Source organism: Taurulus bubalis (assembly GCF_910589615.1).
Source record: "Taurulus bubalis genome assembly, chromosome: 5".
Taxonomy (NCBI): Eukaryota; Metazoa; Chordata; class Actinopteri; order Perciformes; family Cottidae; genus Taurulus; species Taurulus bubalis.
The window spans coordinates 14,719,197-14,739,980 of record NC_136593.1 but is presented as its reverse complement, the minus strand read 5'-3'; the positions used below and the strand labels follow the sequence as shown (position 1 = coordinate 14,739,980).

The window sequence follows — 20,784 nt, the reverse complement described above, 5'->3', positions numbered from 1 at the left end:
CCTTTCCGCAATGGACATCCGCACGTGTTGAGAAAGCGACTGTTTACAGTACTTATTACTTCTAGACTTTCGGTAGCACCGTAGCACATGCTAACAAAACACACCGATAGTGAAGTTACATCCTCTGTCAAACTACAGCGATGCCGAAAGTGAAAAAGTCCAAAGGCGGAGGGGCAGGAGGAGGAGAGACGAGCGGAGGAGCGATGGCGCTGGCCGACCAGATCCTGCAGGCGGACACGATGCGAGCCCGAGGCCGGGTGAAGATCAGGGACAGCCGGGGGGAAAACGAGGACCTCTACGTAGACGAGCGTCTGTCTCGGAAGATCTTGAAACAAGCACGAATTCAGCAGGATGAGCTTCAGACCGAATATGGCCTGGCACCGGAGAAGAAGACACCAGTCACTGTCCTCGGTAATGTCGGAGGTCTCTCCTTCTCTAAATATGAGCCTCGTCTATATTATTAAAAGTCTATGAAGTTATGTTTACATGAAGTGCATTGAATTGAGAGATATTTGGAGGGAGTCTTCTGTGTCGGGACTTATCTATTCTACTATACGTACATCTAGGCACAATTCTAGTTAATGTGAACGTTTACATACTTGTGAATAATTTGTAGTTTTACATGTTTAACTTTAATTATACATAAGTCAAAAGTTGTATACTAACTGGAATTAGTAAAAGAGACGTAAATAAATCAGGAATATTTGATCAAAGTAAAAACTTTGACACAAAACCATAGTATGGTGAACATGTTGAATATGTTAGATAGATAGATAGATACTTTATTAATCCCCAAGGGGAAATTTGTTGTTGTAATAGCGCCTTACAACTTGAAGATAGTAAAGCCCCTTGAGAAGATCAACTTCATCAAGGGAACTATGGAGTGTCTCAAACAGTACAGTGTAATCTTATTGACCATCTTGTAATACAATCTTAGGACCTAACACTCAGGATGCCGACTCCGATGAGGAGTGGCCAGCCCTGGGAAAGGAAGGCGCCGGTGAGGACGATGCTGTGTGTGAAACCGAAGTCGTCGTTGACCCCGATGATGAGAAGGCCATGGAGATGTTCATGAATAAAAACCCTCCAATAAGGCAAGATGAAACATAATCCTTTATTTATTATTTATTTTGAAACTAGCTTTTGAGTTTGAATTTGAATGATTGCCAACAGGAGTTTAGTTTTGGCTTTGAATGCTTAGCTGTGTTTTCTCTTTGTGTTCTTTGTAGACGGACCCTAGCTGATATCATCATGGATAAGATTACAGAGAAGCAGACTGAGGTAGGGACCGTGATGTCTGAGGTGTCCGGGCGTCCAATGCCGCAACTTGACCCGAGGGTAATAGAAGTGTACAAAGGTGTCAGTAAGGTGAGTTATATCAGTTGACTTAAAGTAAAGAAAGTGTATATTTAGTGCCTGGTTGTAAAGTGTAAATATCTCCTATTAAGCAGTTAAATTATGGTTTACATTTCTATTCTTTTGCTTCAGGTTCTGTCTAGATATCGCAGCGGTAAATTGCCAAAGGCTTTTAAAATCGTCCCAGCACTTTCAAACTGGGAGCAGGTTCTTTATTTGACTGAGCCTGAGACCTGGACAGCAGCTGCCATGTACCAAGCAACAAGGTGAGTCCCCAGATGGTTTGTTTTTGGCTTTACAATGAGTAGGTTATCTTATTTACTGCAGATATTTCAACAATTAAGTGTTTTTCCTCCAATGCCTTTTGTTATAGAATCTTCTCATCCAATCTGAAAGAGCGAATGGCTCAGAGGTTTTACAACTTGGTGCTGCTGCCCCGAGTACGGGACGATATTGCAGAGTACAAGAAACTCAACTTTCATCTCTACAGTGCTCTGAAGAAGGCTTTGTTCAAGCCAGGAGCGTGGTTTAAAGGTGAGATCATTTGAATTGATATTTAGTTTTAATTTTGTCTTCTGAGAGCGAGAAGAGATTGAAATTGGAGCTGGATTAATTATGGAACAGGCAATTCAATTAAATACATTTCTATTTGTCAAGTAAAAATGCCCCCCTTTTTTGTCTCCAGCTTCTTCAAAATTATAATTTGCATACTTGTCCTACTTTACAATAAACTGGGTATCTTGGCTTTTGGAAAAGATAAAACAAGATGCGTGATCATATTTCTGTAAGATATTATAATGATCCTATGGACATGTATATCACAGTTCCTGATGTTTTATAGACCAAATGGTAAATCAATGAATCAAGAAAAATGAATAGATAATGATTATAATCATTAGTTGCAGCCCTTCTAGATATACATCTCATGTTTGTTAAGTTGATTCTGGTTGAAAGGGTTGTAGCTGTCCTCTCCGGTTGAAGGTTTCAGACTCGTTTCCCCTCTGACCACACTCAACATCACTCCTGACTCTGAAAAGTGTAGCCATCATGTTAGGCATTACTAGTTATTGTTCCATGAAATGCCCAGTGAATACACAGCTACGCTCTAGTCACATCTGACCCTTGAAAATAAAAAGTGGGTAAAGTGAATGAAAGAGATGTTTTTGACAGCTTGTTGCAAAGAAGTAACATTTCTTATTTCAGCACATTTAAAAAAAAAAAAGTGTTCTGAGGACACTCAGAGTTTAGATTAGATAGTTTAGATTAGTGTCCACAGGGCAAATAACACCATTGATTCTGGCAGCTCAGAAATTAACAAACTCAAATTGTCTTGGTTCAAATGATCCTTTAATTTGTCTAGCATTCGTTTGGCCAATGATTGTTTTTATTGAATCCTTTGTGAACACACTGTTTACAAACTCTCCCAGTTTAATACGACTATTGTCCCCCAAATGTCCCATGACCCATGTATTTTTTTAAAAAAAGAAGAAAAACACCAGTATGAGACACTATGTGGCAGTGTTGCTCACAAATACACTGAACTGTTTGCCGCACAGTGTGAGTGAGATATCTGACCTAAAGTGACTGGCCTTTTCCATTAATGTTTCTATTAGTTGATTTAGTTTACTGAATAAATTAAATGTCATCATTGAAACTGATTACTTGAGTTCATTTTAGGTTTTTCAATGTGATCACTGCACCTGGAGGCTCTGAAAATATAATTGTTTTTGAAAAATATATGTATTTTAAAATACTATTTAGTATATTATTATTACTATTTATCTTAAAAGGGGCAGTCTGCCAAAGTATGACTGTAAAAGCTGCCATATATCCTACTTGATAGGAACACAGAAGTACCTGAAAATAAAACAAACATGGATGACCTCACATCGGTCAAAGTCAGTCATCAAGGTAATTAAATCCATAGTTGAATACTCTTTTGCCTCTTCTGTCACACAGGTATACTGATTCCTATGTGTGAATCTGGGACATGTACTCTGAGGGAAGCCATCATCATCGGAAGCATACTCACAAAGTGCTCAATCCCTGTGCTCCACTCCAGGTAATGTTTCTTTTTTCTTTTCTTTTTTACATGCACAGAGGTCAGCATCTCATCGTTAGATGTAGGATTCAGCCAGCAGTCCTTTAAATGATTTATTTTGTGGGGTGTTGGCAAGATACGTTAGGTTAAGATTGCATAACATACAAAATTGTTCTTGTCTTTCAGCGCTGCAATGCTTAAATTGGCAGAGATGGAGTACAACGGTGCCAACAGCATTTTCCTGCGCCTCTTGCTTGACAAGAAATACGCCTTGCCTTTCCGTGTCCTAGATGCCTTGGTGGCTCACTTCCTGTCCTTCCGCAATGAAAAACGTGTGCTTCCTGTGCTGTGGCATCAGAGTTTGCTCACTCTGGCTCAGCGCTACAAGGCTGACCTGGCTTCCGAACAGAAGACGGCACTGCTGGAGCTTCTCAAGATACAATCACACCCTCCAATCTCTACAGAGATTCGCAGAGAATTGCAAAATTCTGGGTCGAGGGATCTTGAAATTGGGCTCCCTGTTACTGTTGAGATGGACTGAGGATTTAGTCTGGTCTGGTGCTGGGTTAAATCTAACTTCTTTACCCTTCCTGACCCTTGAAAGGACAGTTTTCAAAGACATTACAGTGTCTCAGGAGCTGCAATTCTGTCCCTTGCTTGGATAAATTTGCACAGCTAAAAATCAGTTGTGATGTAGTTGATGAAATTTCACATCAGGAAAGTCTGTGTTTTCTTTCCTGCAGTTGCAGTGCAGCGATTGCTTTGCAATACAAAGACTGATATTTGTGTTGGTTTGATTATATCAATTTTGTTGTTAAAAAACAAACTAAGTCCATTAAAAGATGGTCAAGGAGAATGTGTTTTTTTTATTTTTTCCATTTTATGTTTTCTTAAATGTTAAGGTGATCCACAAGATAGACGGTCAAATAATTTATTTTTGCTATCTGGTTTTTAAAACATTTACATTACTTATCTGGCATCTTCATGGAGGGAATACAAATGTATATTCTTGGTAGTTTTTTCCTAGAACATATTTAGCATCTCTGATCTATCAATTAAAAAATATGTTGAATTGTATCAGAAAATATATAGATTCAAGATATTTGTATTGTCATATGCACAGAAAACAGACAGTTACTATGTACAATGAAAAGCTTATTTTGCTGGGTCCTCCTAAAACACAATTACAATAAACTCAAGGTAAAAAATAAAATAAGGCATGACATATAGTAACAGTATTGCACACAAATATGCTAATAGTATTGCACAATTAGTGTATAAAGTACACTATGCATTGCTAAAAATATACAAGTATGGTCGTGACATGAAGTCACAGCAGCCATTCACAGTTCAGTGTTTGTCAGTCTCGTGGTTCTGGACTTCAGACTCCTGTAGCGTCTGCCTGATGGCAGGAGCGAGAAGGGTCTGTGCTGGGACTGTGTGCTCTCCTGGTTACTCTGATGCAGTAAAATGTCTTGAAGAAAGGGGAAGGCTACTCCTGAGATGTACTGTGCAGTTTTTATTACATATACTCATTCATTAAACACACATTTTGAAAGTAATACAACAAATATTCTAATATTAAACAAAGGCAAAACAATAGGCAAAAAGTCAATACCTACATTTTTAATTTCAAGTCAGTATTTTTAAGGAACCTCTTATTTATGGGACAGTTTTTTCTCCTAGCGCTTTTTATCAATCTGTTTAATGTGAGTGGTTTAGTTTTACATTTATCGGCCGTATAGATGTCTGCCTTTAGAATATATTGGGGCTGTGTGGCACTATAAGTACCAAACCATACATTTGAAAAGATCAACAGCAGTTTATTTTAGACATCTCTCTGGATAATAGTTCCTAAATTAGATCTAGTTTGATTAAAAAACACTACAGGTAACAGGAAAAATATGTACATTTGTTTTTGGGGTGAACTGTCCTTTTAATAGTTTTAATAGTTGTAAATGTAAAATTGGCCCTTTAATGTGTTACTGTTGCGTTCAAATTCAACAGTTATTTAAATGTAGTTTCCGTCGGCTATCAGAAAATAAATGTTCACCTGGACTGATTCCGTCTTTTCTGATCCGACAATAGCCAACTAGGTTCAGGTTTGATTTCTTTCTGATAAACCTGGATGAAACCTGATCAACTTTAGTTTGTAATGAACAAATCCGATCAGCTTGTTAGTTTGCTATTTTAAAAGGACTCTTTTAAAGAAGGTTAGCATAGCTAGCTAACGTTAGCTCGCTAACACCGGTTAAGTGGACGCCATTTTCAACCGCTACTCTGTTTAACTTCGTCGAATGGATCTTTGTGAGGACAGACGGCTTCAAAGTGGACCCAGAGACATACACTCCGGTCATACGGAGCGGGATGTGGTTCTCCGGGCGGGCAGCGACCAGCCCGTGACCGGGGACCTGCGGACACTGCGCAACCTCACGGCCTTGGAGAAGACCTGCCAGGTGGCGCCATACTTTGAAAGAGTCCAGACGGACATCGAGCCGTACATGCGGAAGATCCTGGCCGTGTGGATGTTTCAGGTATGCAGACCAGTCAAACTGAAAAGCATCTGTCATCCAGCTGACTTGAAGTACAACATACGGCTGTTTTGTAGGTGTGCGAAGAGCAGAAATGTGAGGAGGAGGTGTTTCCGCTGGCGGTGCACTACCAGGACTGCTACCTGAGCAGGTTCGCTGTGAAAAAGTCCAACCTGCAGCTTTTAGGAGCTGTCTGTATGTTCCTGGCCTCCAAAATGAGAGAGACCGTCCACCTGACTGCCACCAAGCTTTGCATCTACACAGACAACTCCGTTTCAATCTCAGACCTCCTGGTAACTCTATTTTTATCTTTGCAAAAACTATACACATATTTAGGATCCAATGATTGCATCACACCTAAACTAATTTCACTCTTCCCTCAGATGGCAAACATAGCTCTGTTGTAATGGCAATGAATGTAAAGGCCCTTTGATGGTAGAGTGTGTGTTAAATGAAAGGGCCGTGTGAGTTGCAGCAGTGGGAGGTGACAGTGGTTTCCAGGTTGGACTGGTGTCTGGCATCTGTGGTGCCCTCTGACTTCCTGGAGCCAGTGCTGCATGCTCTCCCCTTCCTTCGGCCCCAGCACCTTCCTATCATGCGCAGCCATGTTCACTCCTATATTGCTCTGGCAGCCACTGGTAAGTTACATAACTGGGTTACAAATACGTGAAATTTATATTTTCTTGCCAAAATAAACAACAGGAGACGATATGCATTGGCGATGGATACACATGTACACATATATCTAAATGATTTCTGTACTCAATTCCAAAGCTCTTTTATTACTCCAGTGCAGTAAAAGCAGCTATTTTATATCCCTTGTTAGTGAGTGTTAAACGTAACAGTGAAATTAAATGACTTTCCACACAGTGAACAATGAACACAAAGCAGCCATAACTTTGATTGTGATGTGTCAGCAGTTCATTTGGAGACAGAGAGCTGAGTTTGAGTAATCCGGTATTGTCTACTGTGAAAGACCTCCGTCTGACCATTCAGCTGGCTGATTTCCCACGAATCTCTGTGGTGCTACCCGAGGCAACAGGTCACAGGGATACCGTCAGTTTGTGCCGTTTTAGACCGCACAACATTACAGCCCATACAATTAAGACAATTCCTAGGCTTCCATTATTGTAATTCATTCAAAAAGGTGTCTCAGCATGGATTGAATGTCTGACTCTTTGTCTCAGCGTGTCTCCTGCCTGAAGCAATTAGGATATTCTACCAGCTTATCATGTTTTGGGAAATGTCTGCTTTTGAGTACTAGCTTTTGTCCATCAGGGTGTGTCTGCAATGGCGGAATCAGTATAATTGTCTACATCTAGCCTTTACTGACTTTCTCAATGTTGCAATAGGCTACAAGTAGTGCACTACAAGTGGGCTAGTTTAATTAGGAAATATGGTATGACATCTTTTCCAATATTTTGAGGAAGTGATCTTTGTCTCTTATCGTCAGACTGCAGGTTTTCTGTGTTCTTGCCCTCCACCATTGCATCTGCCAGTGTGAGCATTGCCATGCAGAGGCTAAAGTTAGTGGACGCTGCCGTCTCCTCTGATTCGGTGATGACGTTTTTGGCCAACCTATTGGTCATTGATCTGGTAAGGGTAATGTTTAACTGCAGTTTTAGATATCTCTTTGACTTTGCCCTGTTGTCAACATTGACTCGCGGGCATGTTTGTGATCATTTTAGAAAGCTCCCTGTTTAAACAGTTAGATATGTTTAGAAGAGCAGCCATGCACATAATTGAGTGCCACTGATGAATTTATGGTTATTTTCCCCTTAATCTGACCCTGAACAGAGTTCTGTCCACCTCTGCTATGACCAGTTAGGGAATGTGTTGGAGCTCAGCCTGCCCTCTTGTTTCCAGACCAGTGTTTGCCGATCAGGAGCACACAGGTCAGAGATCAGCTACACCCCTGCTGACGTTCAGGATGTTGAATTGACACAAGTGACATCTAAAAACACTCCTCCCTGCCATTAATGGCTAAACTGTAAATTGACAGCCATTGAACAATGCCATCACTCTTTAATCTCAATTGTTCTTGGCAAGTTGATTCTTTGGGAGATCCCTCTGTGACATGTAGAGCCATTACAGTTGGAGATTTGTTTTAAATATCCATCCGGTTGCTGCTAGTTTTAAAGTGTTATGCTTGGTAGCTTTAAAAGAGGATATAATGCATTAACTTTTGATATTGACCGATGAAGTCAACTGAATCTTATTTGCAATTTTTTAATGTTATATCTTCTATTCATATGTATAGATATATATATATATTAGCACTTATCTGAATTTATTAAATAATATAAAATGGCTTTATCTGAACAGTTCTGAAAAGTTTGAATATATGTTTCTACATATTTAACTGGCTTTAAGCCAGTAGTTAAAAGACATGAAACATTTGTATGTAGGTCATTAACAACATCAGCCAGTATTTTAGTTCTCTGTAGTTTTTTTTATTGATTTCCTCATCCCGGTCTTAACAGCATGGCAGATAACATTCATATAAATAAGCCCCGTAACTTTGGCAAACATGGTTTTGTTGATGTATAAGAAAGAAAAAAATATGAACAGAGCCTGCAATGATGAAATGCATTTCATATTGTACAAAGCAATTGAAACTGATGCCATTTTACACGCTCTTCCTCTGTCACATGTGAATAATAAATCAGTTGTCTGTGACAGACATGAATGACAAGAACATCCAGTTCAATCGGCCTATTCTTCTTTTGGTTTACTTTACTTGCTACAGTTTTTTTAAATTCCTGATGAGCTCCATAGTGTGACAAAAAAACAACAACCCACAAATAACTGTTTTTGCAATTCCAGTTTTTTAACACCAGCATGGTTTTGCGGCTCCGGAACCGCCTTGTGCAACTTTCATTACAAGAACTCACAACTTGATGACTGGTGTGGTTTGGATGGTCTGATTAAATGGCTTGATGTTCTACTTCAATGCCAGCTTGACAATCCAATTAAGTAAATCCAGTGTGCAGCATGACATTTCATACAGAAATTTCTGATTACTAGTGGGTATTTCATAAAGCAGGAACCGGATATCTTGTAAAACTTAATGATCATCATTAGCATGCATGATTCTACTTTCAAACTGGTTATTTAAATTTTGTTTTGCTGTATAAGTTCACCAGGATAAAACCTAGTACCTTAACAGTTATGGTTGATTTTTTTAATCTGGCTTTGTGAAATACTGTCTCACCTTAGGGTCTAGATGTTTTAATACACTTTAACTCCATGACTGACCTTGAAAATCCAGTAGAAAAGGTTACACATTATACAGAGCATACAGTAGTTAGCTGGGCGCATTGTTCGCTTTCAAACACACCTCACCAGTTTCCAAATTTAAATTTGTGACCTTCAAAAAGGCCTAATGAGCTCCACCTTTCCCGTGAGACTGCCACCTGCACACACGCACCCGTCCATGTGTATTAGCGCAGGCTGGAAAGCAAAAGCAGGTTCTACTGGTTATGCTCGATGTGTCATGTCGATTATTATTCTTCAAGTCATTATCCATAGAAGAATGAGTCATTTCAAGTGAAAAAAAAACTGAAATGACAGTCCCTGTTACAAACAAACATTCTCTTGGCACTTTTTGCTGTTGCTTTAAATAAAGAAACAAAAAAAAAAACTAACTCCAATGACATGAAAACACACTCTTTGGTATCCGTGAAATGTCATTTTCCCCGACATCCTGAAGCACAATAAAAGCTGTAGTATACCCATACTAACATTCAACCTCTGCGTTATTACTGTTCTCCTAGATAAATATGAGACAGATGATCAGCTCTCACACGGCTAGAGTCTTAAAGAGTTGTTAAGTCATAAACACTTTCTCAAACTGTCTGGTCGACAATAAAAGACTGACTTTATGGCTATAAAGCCATGTTCAAACAACAGTCCTATTGTGAATGTAAATGTCAGTTTGGTTTATTGTCACTGACATTTGTTCAACAAACTTTACTTTGAAGACCAGAGTTTTGGTTTCAGGGTGACTTTGTTTTAACTACACTTTTGACAATAAGCTTTTGTTGAAAATGAAGCACTCTCCTGAGGATCTTTGAAATGGACATTCTAAACTACTGCATCATTTTTGTAAAAGACTGCAGTCTGGTTGTTATAAGCCAGTTTAACTGAAATTCAAATTATTCAGAGACATTTATCACCTAAAATACAATCTTGTAAAACAAGAAGCCTCCGGCTTTTTTTGGTACTGTGCAGTTCACCAAAATTATTATCACAACAGTGTGCTGGTTGTGTCACTTAATGCACTTTGGCAAACACGTCTTCATTAGTTTAGCAGTCTTAAGTTAGTGTCTTACAGGTCACAGGTCTTCAGCTTGCTGGAGCGCCTCGTATAACCATGGCTTGTTTGTAAGCCTCTGTTACATTATCACAGTCTGTGATAGAAAAGGAACTGTCAGCCACCCCAGACCTGTAGCAGTTCCAGGGCCTCAGCAACCCGTCCCCAAGGATCCCGTCTTCTGTGATGTCCAACAGGTTGTCAGCAGACACGCTTCCTCTCATGTTAGACTTGGCTGGTTTCTCTATTTGTGCTGGAGGTCCGACATGGTCTGGCAGATCCAGCTGGTCAAAGGACTCAGAAGACAGGATACTGTCCTCGCTGATGGCCCCGCTCGGTCTCGGCCTGACGCCGCCGCAGGGTAAAGACGCTGGCAGCTGGTCCAGGGAGCCAAACTCCTGCAGCCGACCTGAGGAGAACTTTCCATTGCGCTTCAAGATGCCTTTCATACGAGTTGGTGCTGAAGGGCACCCTGTAGTTTGTGGAGCCCAGCCAGAGTCACTGTTCTCGGGAGAGGAGGAGTAGTACCCCGACTCCTGCTCTGTTCGCTTCTTTAGGATACCTTTGCGAGGCAGCAGAGCATCTGAAGGTGCGTTAGCTGGTGCAGGCAAACCCAAAATGTTGTGTGGCTCCACTGAACCCACAGCAGGGACTTCACTCATTGCCTTCTGTTTCACACTGTTGTGTCTCTTCAAAATCCCCTTAGAGGGGCGACTGTCAGTGCTTACTTCATGACTGGTTTGGGAGACGTTATTTTCCTTTCGCGACCTTCGCAGAGACCGCTGCCGGACTACATCCCCTCCACCGCCCTGTGAGCGGAGCAGGCAGCGCATCTTGGAGCCGTTCTCCAGTAATGGCCTGGATGTACGGCGCAGCCAGCTACCAACAAGGGCCAGCCCGGCAGGATACGATGTTGATGGAGAGGCTGGTGGAGTGGTCTGCTCCGCTGGAATGCTCTTCGTCTCAACAAGCAATGGCTGCTGATAGCCCCAGTTGAGCCACCAGTGTCCTGCAATCTCCTCCATTGTGGCTCTGCGCTCAGGATTTACCATCAGCATCCAACGGATAAGCCCACATGCATCTGAGAGAGCAATAGAGAAACAAACAGGATTACATTTTTAAGTTAGTGCCAAACTAAATATATACATTAAAATAATGTGTCAAAGAATAGTTGAGCTAAAAGACTCACCAGAGGGGTTGATGGGTTTACAATAGTTTCCAGTGCTAATCTGTTGGACCAATGCCTTGTGGTTGTTTCCATCAAATGGCATACTACCATGAACCATAGTGTACAACAGCACCCCAAGAGACCAAGTGTCCACCTCTGGCCCGCGGTATGGCCGTCCATTGACGATCTCTGGGGAAGCATACAGAGGGCTTCCACAGAAGGTTTGAAGGTACTCGTCACCATGGAAGAGGTTCGACAGCCCAAAGTCTGCGATCTGCAAGAACAACAACTGGAAGTCAATCTGAGCAACATTCAGATCTGTTGTATCATCATCATCATCATCATCATCATGTGACTGCAGAGAAGAAATAACCTCCGCAAAGATTCCCATAAGCATCACTACAAGTCACTGATTAGTCATAACACATACTACTGTGATTTTAAAGATTGCACGGTGTAATACTTTTCCTTCAGTAGAACTTGTGCAAGAAGCAATGAGATCTTCTGTCGTATATTACACGTTACTTTTAATTATCTTCTGAAACAAACACCATCTGCTGCCATTTATAATCCAAACCATACAAATACCCTAAAACTGCAGACTTTATGCTCATGAGGTAGGTTGTGAGTGAGAGAATGTCCCATATGCATACCTTCACATTGCCGTTGCCATCTAGTAAAATATTTTCCAGTTTCAGGTCCCGGTGTACTATTCCATTCTGACGGGGGAAAACAAAAATATATACTTTAAGCATAACAATGACACTTTACACATCAGTTTCCTGGAGGTAGGAAGGAAGAGTGTGTGTGTGTGTGTGTGTGTGTATATATATATATATATATATAAATAAAAAAGGATTAGTCTTTACTGGGTCAGAACACATTCTTTTCCGAGTGAAGTTTTTTTTTCCTCGTACGTCAGCTATGCCTCATTGTCCTACACTCTGTAGGGGGGCATGCCTTTGACTCGAGCACAGTTTGAATGCGTTTTCAAAACATGCAGGTCAACTATTACGTATTGGCACCACTTGGAGCAACGGGTACATCATTTGTAGGTTGTGTCATTTATTGTAACGATGTAGTTGAGAAACTATTGCGTGCAGTTCTTTAGAATTACTCACTGCACTATACATAACCAAGTGTTTTGATGGCCTTTTCCTGACTGGAGTCAACGTGATAAATTAAATATTTAACGAGACATCAGCATTAAAAACAACAGATGGTTAACACAGAATATGGCAGGACAAGTCACTCTATAAATACAGCCCAGCAAACATTTATAAAGGCTCTGCATTGTGCTGAACAGCAACACTAAAACATAGTGTGCTGTAAATGTTTGTTATAATTACACAGCAACAACCTATTGTGTGTGTGTGTGTGTGTGTGTGTGTGTGTGTGTGTGTGTGTGTGTGTGTGTGTAGAGCCCATCTATTCCGTCACACCCTCATTAAGAGTGTGTGTGTGTGTGTGTTTGTTGGGACGGCTGGCCTTTACCCCTGACGCTAGCTCTCTACAGACCAACTGTTCATCTCCCCCTGCATCGTTCTCACAGCCTCCCTGTTCAGGCTCACAGTGAATAATGCCCATTATGTAACTTTCGGGGTGCCAGCGGCCTGGGAAAACAACAAGCGGAGCAGCTAGTCTGAGTGGAGCTTTGCGTCATTAGCCCTGACGTAGCAGCCATGCGTAAATAGGGCTGAGATACTCTACCATAGCTACAATAAGCAACTGTATTGCTTCTGTATGAAGGCATTAGATTGAAAGAGACTGCCTTACCTGGTGGCAGTAGTGCACAGCTGATACGATTTGTCTGAAGAAGTGCCTGGCCTCCCGTTCAGAGATGTTTTTCTTGTCACAGATGTAGTCGTACAGGTCCCCTCGGCTGGCGTATTCCATCACAATCACAATTTTGTCCTTGTTCTCGAATACTGCAAGACCAAAAAAACATGACAAGTTTTATTAAAATGTTTCATATCAAACTCATCGCCCAAAAGGGAACTAAATTAGATCATCTCTACAGTGCCTACATTGAACACCGATTATAGATCTTCCTGTGTTCACTCCGATTAGATTAGGATAAACGGGGCCCCATGATGACCGTATTGCAAACATGCACTGAGGTGGACAAACACTGACCATCTCATCAGGCGTGAGGGACACTGGAAGACACAAGGCCCTGCACATTTTCCTGCAGCGCTTTCGGGGTATGACAGGACGTCATTGCTTATGTAACATAACATCGTTCTTTAGCACAAAAGACTTGCGTGACCAAACTCTGAATCTCCAAACAGAGGCCGATTGAGGGTTGTCTCTTTCCAGGTATCACATTTCACTTTGCATGTCGGAGATTAAGTCAGCTTTGAAAGGCGAAGGATGAAAGTAAACCTAAACACACAACATTTTGAATACTGTACCTTCATATATGGTGATGATGTGCGGATGGCAGAGTGAGGACATGATCTCAATTTCTCTGCGAATATGAACCAGGTCTTGCTCATCCTTTATCTTATCCTTTCTGATCGACTTTATGGCGACCTAAAAACAAAAGAAGTTTGACTTTCAGAAAAATGTATTATACTTTGCATAATTTTTTTGAAAAGTGAGATTGCGTCCAGAGACTTATCAATAGAACAATACATATTGACAGTTGTGAGGAGTCAAATAGTTACTTTAAAGCAGCGGTTCCCAAACTTTTTAGGCCATGCACCCTCTTCTACATCCCGACCGGGTTCACGCACCCCCAAACCTTAAAAAAAACCGCAACAGAGCCTATTTCTAGCCGCATAAAATCGGACCAATGCGAGAACTGTTTGCTCGCGCGTGGCGTTTGGTACAAGATTTAGTCCGCTGTATAAATTTCAGTTACACAAGGCGTCACTTTTAAAGAGCAATAAGGATGGCAAGGACACACGCACAGGCTCAGAGGCAGATTGCATTTCACATTTATTTACTTAAACACAGTTAGCCACGTAAAGAACAAAGAGTGGCATAGGCTCAGAAACAGATATAAATAAAAGGAGGCTCCAGGGGTGCGCGCACCACACTTTGGGAATCCCTGGTGTAGACCCAACACATGAATGAGACTGCAATTGTTTTTGGCTGTTTTGTAACTCTTCCAATTTTGATCTAAAAAAATGTAAGGGGCTTCTGACTTGCACTGGCATGCTTGGTGTTCAGGTGGCGGCGCAAATTAGAGGCTTCAGACAGCTGTTAGCCAGAACCTCACTGCACAACACCCACTGTGGCTTCGGGCAATCTGCATTGCCAATCCAAGTGAAGCCCAGACCCAGATAATTGTCATCATATTTCCTCTTTTTTTCCCCCAGTCTGATGCTCACTCTTGTTTCCTTTTTCACCTTGACTCCGCGATGGGTCTCTGTGCTCCCGCTCCGTCTCCTTTTTCTCCGACTCCCGGTCGATTTCTTCTCCGGTCTCTCCCCAACGCACCTCTACGTTTCTCTCGCCTCCGGTTCCTCACCCTCTCTCTGTCCCTCTCCTCTTTTATTACTGATAGCTTCAGATGTCCCACCTGACAGCTTCCCCGATTTCAGCCAGTTTAACATATTTTCATGGATGTTGCTGAATGAATGAAATGACGTTAGGCGCACAAGCTAGGCTAGCTAGTGTGTACGGAAAAGACAGTCTGGCGGCCGGACGTGCATATATTTATTAAATTGTAATTAAATGTAAATCTTATAAAGGGATTTTTTTTATAAAAAAAAATAAAAAAAACCCTACTTAATCTTTTTTAAATTATGTTTAATATTAATTATTACACCATTACATTTTTCCTCTCGCGCACCCCCAGGGTGCTTTGGGAATCCCTGCTTTAAAGCAAGAGTGTAACTTTATGAACAGCAGCTGCTGTGGCCTTGAGTGATAATTGCAGGAAAATTATAAATATTGAAATACACAGGAAAACTATAAATATTGAAATACACAGGAAAACTAGTTGAGATGAGTCTTTAGAAGTCAGTTAACCGACTCTGTAATGTCAGTTATTTTTCCACAGTTTGCCAACATTAGCCACCATAAGCTCTGGTTATACAAGACCAAGTGAGGCAGCAGCAAAACCACTGAGTGTATAGAAATGTGCAAGGCTGTATTTCTTTCCTCACTTATGATGACACCTTTCATTTGTAATAAGAATGTGTTCATCGTTTCAAGAGTTACATGATGTCTTCAGTGACAAAACATGAATACAATGATCAGCAACTGCACTGCTTTTGGAAAAGTCAGCAAATAAATATACTATATTACGTCTATTTAGCCAAATAAGTGCACAAAAAACAACAGAACGTTAATAAGAATGTCCTTTCCTCTGAAGCTTGTCCCATTGTGAGTGTAACAATGAGCAGCGAAGCGAAGGCTCTGCCATGTCGTTTCTAACAAGGCAGAGGCATCGGCGGGTCAAGTATTGTCCGCCGTAAAGAAATCCGTTGGCTGCTGGTATGTCTGTGAGACTTGAGGAATAAGGACATTTAAATATGAATACTATCTGTTGGGGACTTTTCACATACAAGCTTCGGACCAGTCTGAATACACGTCTTTATGTTCCGTTCGTCTATATGCAGCTCAGATGCCTGAGATTCCTCTGTGCACAGAGTGCGTCATCAGTCTACCCCAAGTTGAAGGGTGCTATGAGGCACCCGATGGGTGCTAGGGTGTCCTCGTCTCGTCTCTAACCCTCAAGGCTACAGACACAGGGGAAGTGAGTAAAGCGGCGGACTGTCGTATCAGTTTCAACACAACTGTCTCCCGTCATGAGTCACTGTCTGGCCTCTGTGCCCCTCCGGGTCAGCACTGTATTCACACTACACAAACCCCTTTTCCTGATTCCGGGAACTGTGGCTTCCTGCGTTTGTTTGCATAGCTGTCAGACGGGCTGAACTCACTGCTGATGAGTTCACACCCATGTGCGGCTATCTGTTGGTGCGTGTTCAGCCATTTTACTCAGTTTGTTCCACACAATAGGCACTGAGGTTGAAATATCTGACATTTAACCCCGAGTTCCACTTTCAGGTGTTACTGTCGCATAGCTATCTGAACAAACTGACTTAGATGGGACCAGTTTGGAGTGAAAAGCAAAAGTGGTATTATGGCATCGTCTACACGTGACTTGGCATTAAACAAAATATACCGTACCTTAAAATTACCAAACATGCCAATATTTTTAACCTAAATGACCAAACATTAGGTTAGCCGACTCATTCTTAACTGCATGAAAACTACTAGCTAGCTTTGAAACGTACGTATTCATTAAATACATACAAAGGATAAGCAGTTATATTTATGGAATTTATACGTTTTTGATGCTACCGATACTCATTTACATAGTTGATTGCTTTTTACTGGACAGCACTACACATTAGAGCTTGAACAATTAATTAGTTGATTAACAGAAAATAACTCAAGGGTCTCGCTTCTGAGGATTTTAATGATTGGCCTTTGTGATTTAATGTCTATAAGCTTTTATATTTGTTATAGATCAAAATATGTTAATCCAGATAAATAAATTAAAATGTTACGCAAGTCTTTACTAGCTATGACATTTCTTCATTTTTAAAATGGTGCAACCTGAGTCACCAGTTTGAAACTCACTGGTTGCTACTCGGAACTTTCCCCACAAACCGAGTAATGGCCAGTGTTGGGGGTAACGAGTTACAAAGTAACGGATTACAGTAACGTAATTACTTTTATAGGTAACGAAGTAAAGTAATGCATTACACTCAAAATATTGGTAACTACACTACTTTACTAGACCTCAGTAACGCGCGTTCCTACGTTACTCAAGACATTTTTACCAGTCCGAAAAGTTCTCTTTTAGTGGCGCGCGAGTCACACGACACTTCCTGCATGAACAATCTATCACAGAACTCGATCTGAGTGATGTAGCTGCTGGTGCGTAGAAGGAGGGAAGCGGGGAATGGAGGAGACGGAGACGGAGTGCCCGGATCCAACTGGGAGGTTCTCTCCAGGTTCCCTAGGATTAAGGATATTGCAAAGCAATACAACACTCCAATACCATCAAGTGCACCTGTCTGTAATGACGTGGAGCTTCTAATGAGGACAAGACACGTCTGGTATGAACGGAATCACTTTACTGGTGCACTGCAGTATTACAACTGTTAAAGCGATTGAGAACGCGCTCTTGCACCCGACATGTATATATTTTCCACACGTAACATCAACATTAGTTAGCGTCAACAAGCACGTATCATTGTACTGTCTGCCTTCAAAGTAAAAGCACTTCCTGTTTACATGCTCTTCACAATAAGAGTAAATCATGTAATAAAACAAGTTACAACACTGTCGAAAGGCTTTCAGCCTGGGCAGTATTGTTCTGACCCCAAAGAGGAACAGGCTGTCAGATAAAAGATTCAAGAGACTTTTACTCATGCGATACAATCGCTATTTTGAAGAATAGAGAAAAATTATAAACTTTATAGGATATAGTGCACTTTGTTTATTTAAGCAATGATGAAGTGGATTTTCTGTTTCTATTTTTTGGGTTAAGTGCATTTCTGTTTCTATTTTATGGGAAAAAGTGCCATTAATTTTTCTATTTTTCTTAAACCACTACAATGATTCCAATAACAAGCTGGTTTTGTTCTTAGGAGTAGGCCCCCATTTGGTTTAGTGGGGTCTCATGTTTCCAAAAGCCTGTTTTTAATGTGTTATGCTGTTTGACCTGAATGTCCCCACCATACACAGCCTCTTGTATATTTCTTTGGTCAGACAGTGTGAATAGGGTTAATGTTCGTTCAAGTTAATGGCTGAGTTTTATATGCCATTTTGTTTTACATGTTTACAATACACTATGTGGAAAGGCTAAGAGATGCCCTTTATTGAAAATAAAGTGATGAAAGGGCCATGATGTTTGTCCAGGTATCTTTGCAGTTAATTTGGGCATTTGCTTAAAAAAAAAAAAAAAAAAAAAAAAAAAAAAAAGTAAAGTAACTAGTATTGAAGTTACTTTTCAAATGCAGTAACTAGTAAAGTAATCTAGTTACAATTTTCAGAAGTAACTAGTAACTAGTTACTTTTTCTGAGTAACTACTCCAACACTGGTAATGGCTTTATGAAAAGCTTGTGGTGGATACACACATGACATGCATGTCAAGCAGCGTGAGGTCGACCCTTCAGTCAATGTGTGCTGAAACCAGCCTCCTTAATGGGATTGTAATCAAACCTATGCATGTAGATAATGGGAACAGCTGTGGTGCCACAACGCATGTAAGATGAAGCCATGCTTTGTGTTGGGTCACTCCCTGTGTCAGGTGACACATCTTTGTCCATTGTGTTGTCAATACCAACAGGCAGGTAGTTTCCATTGTATGTTAACTGAGGTTTGAGCTGAACTGAATTAGATACATACATTTGGGCTAATCAGTATTTTGACATTTGAAAATGGGTTGAAGGCACGAAGACCAGGAAGATGCCTGCAGGGATGATATTCAAAACACCAACACATATCCTTTAAACACCAAGTGTCCCGTCAGACAGTGTCGAGCAGAGATGGGCGTGTGCACAACAAGGCTGAACTTGCTTACTGCAGGTACGAAGGGGAATTCCTGAATAACTTCGTGACTTCCACTGTGTTGTGACTTTCACTCATAACATCTATGATCTCTTCACAAAGCATTTCTGGTAAACATGACTTGGCAGCTGAGCCAGACTTACTGAAAAAAGGGAGTTCACTTCTAGCCCTTCTAAGTATCTGTGTTTTTTGATGAAACAACATTTCTGAAGGTATCTACACCTGCAACAAAATGCAGTTACACTCCGAGTGTAGGTTTTGTTTTTGACAACTGGCCTTTAGTTTCTTGGTTAAATTAATAACATTATGGAAACAAACAAAAAAGAAGCAGAAACATCGAGCAGGTGGAGAACACAGTTTGTAAAATGTAGACAAACACTCAGTTGTTAGCTTAGTAGGCACAACTTGGCAAACTGAATGCAGTCAAATACAAGAGCCCTGCAGTTAACCTTTGCGAAGGTTATAGGGTTTCGTTTTTGTTAAAACTGCTTTAGAAAGTTATTGATTCAACTTTATGGCCATTTTATAGGCTGTAGATTGTGGTGCAGTTAAATTGTATTGCATTATACTGAAATGCTTCCGATGTTTAGTATATCAGCATTCATATAAACTGGTACATAATCCATTTAATTGAGAATATAAACTACTAAAGACATTGCCATTTGATTGTGAAATCCTCTGTGCTCCTTTTAAAGTGTTATCTCTGTCCAGTCTGTTAGTTTAGATACCTCCCATTTCCCCTTTAGGTCACAGGGAACTGGAATCCACCTGAAAGGCTAGTTGCAGTTTTCCCCTCTCTCTCTTCAAAGAAAGGCAGTAACCTAACTTTCCTGTTTTTAAACTTCCTGCTAGGGATAAAGTCCCTCAGTCTTTCCCAGGAAACACTTCTGCATACTTCCTTTTAAGCCAATAGGAGGCGACTTTGTAAAAACGTCTTGTGTACAGAGTTACAGGAATCAATTTTGGCTTCAGTCTTTGTAGGAGGATCTCACATACGTATTGATACTCTTGAAACGATAAACACATTCATCTTAGAAATTAAAAGTTTCATCCTAAGTGGGGCAAAACATAATTAGAAGTGTTATATATCATTTATACTTAGTTTACACAGAAGACTGTACTTTCCAACCCCGTTAGCAAACAAAGTGATACACACACACGTTCTGAGACAGGCGGTGGGAATAAAATGCAATTCACAAGACATTAAAACAGCTTATTCAGTGATTTGACCGACTGGACGCAATGTTCAGAAAACACAAAGCTAAGAGCAACCTAAAACAAACAGTGCTGTCTAATGTCTGCTGCTTAGTCAACTGATACACCAGCAACAGACACAATAACCTATTTTTTTTACAATTTAGTAATTTAGGCTCATCAATTCCTTGCAGGGACACGCATGTGAGGCCAATCCTGAGAGGTAAGTGGCCCCTAATTAAAACCTGTATGTGGACTACCTGTGTGCAGACGGTCTTCTAAAAATAGCCCTCTATCTCTAAACAACAGGTGGCCGGTAGGTAGAGCCAACACAGATGTGGACACAGTTAATCGAGACTCACAAGTAAAACGTAATAAAACGATGTTAGTATTGGTCCTTACCAGCCGACCGGACCTTTCCTTGGCCTTCTTCACTTTGCCATAGGTTCCTTTCCCGAGGGTCTCCAGGAACTCGTACCGGTGCTTCAGGTTGTGTTTGTGGTGGTGTCTCTTCACGGCTTGTCTTTTCACGGTCACCTGGGACGGAGCTTTCGCGACGGGAGGACTTTCTCCCGGTGAAACTGCCCCACCAGACGGCCGTCGGTTTGACGAAAGACGGGCGACATTTACGCTCTGCAT

The 20,784-nt window shown here is 40.9% G+C and overlaps 3 protein-coding genes across 3 annotated transcripts; 2 read left to right on the top strand and 1 right to left on the bottom strand.

Annotated features, from left to right (window-relative positions):
- Positions 1-140: 140 nt before the first annotated feature.
- Positions 141-4,247, top strand: bysl (bystin-like; the record flags this gene model as incomplete). Its single annotated transcript, XM_079217885.1, has 7 exons — positions 141-411; positions 938-1,094; positions 1,230-1,368; positions 1,489-1,622; positions 1,730-1,890; positions 3,316-3,418; positions 3,584-4,247. The coding sequence occupies 7 exons, from the start codon at positions 141-143 to the stop codon at positions 3,936-3,938; spliced, it is 1,320 nt and encodes a 439-aa protein (XP_079074011.1). The 3' UTR covers positions 3,939-4,247.
- A 1,447-nt stretch (positions 4,248-5,694) lies between these two features.
- ccnd3 (cyclin D3) lies at positions 5,695-7,908 on the top strand (the record flags this gene model as incomplete). The annotated part of the gene is made up of 5 exons (XM_079218722.1): positions 5,695-5,931; positions 6,006-6,221; positions 6,404-6,566; positions 7,382-7,524; positions 7,726-7,908. The coding sequence occupies 5 exons, from the start codon at positions 5,695-5,697 to the stop codon at positions 7,906-7,908; spliced, it is 942 nt and encodes a 313-aa protein (XP_079074848.1).
- Positions 7,909-9,935: 2,027 nt separating this feature from the next.
- Positions 9,936-20,784, bottom strand: nuak2 (NUAK family, SNF1-like kinase, 2; the record flags this gene model as incomplete). Its single annotated transcript, XM_079218721.1, has 6 exons — positions 9,936-11,324; positions 11,433-11,685; positions 12,065-12,130; positions 13,188-13,339; positions 13,826-13,946; positions 20,548-20,784. The coding sequence occupies 6 exons, from the start codon at positions 20,782-20,784 to the stop codon at positions 10,276-10,278; spliced, it is 1,878 nt and encodes a 625-aa protein (XP_079074847.1). The 3' UTR covers positions 9,936-10,275.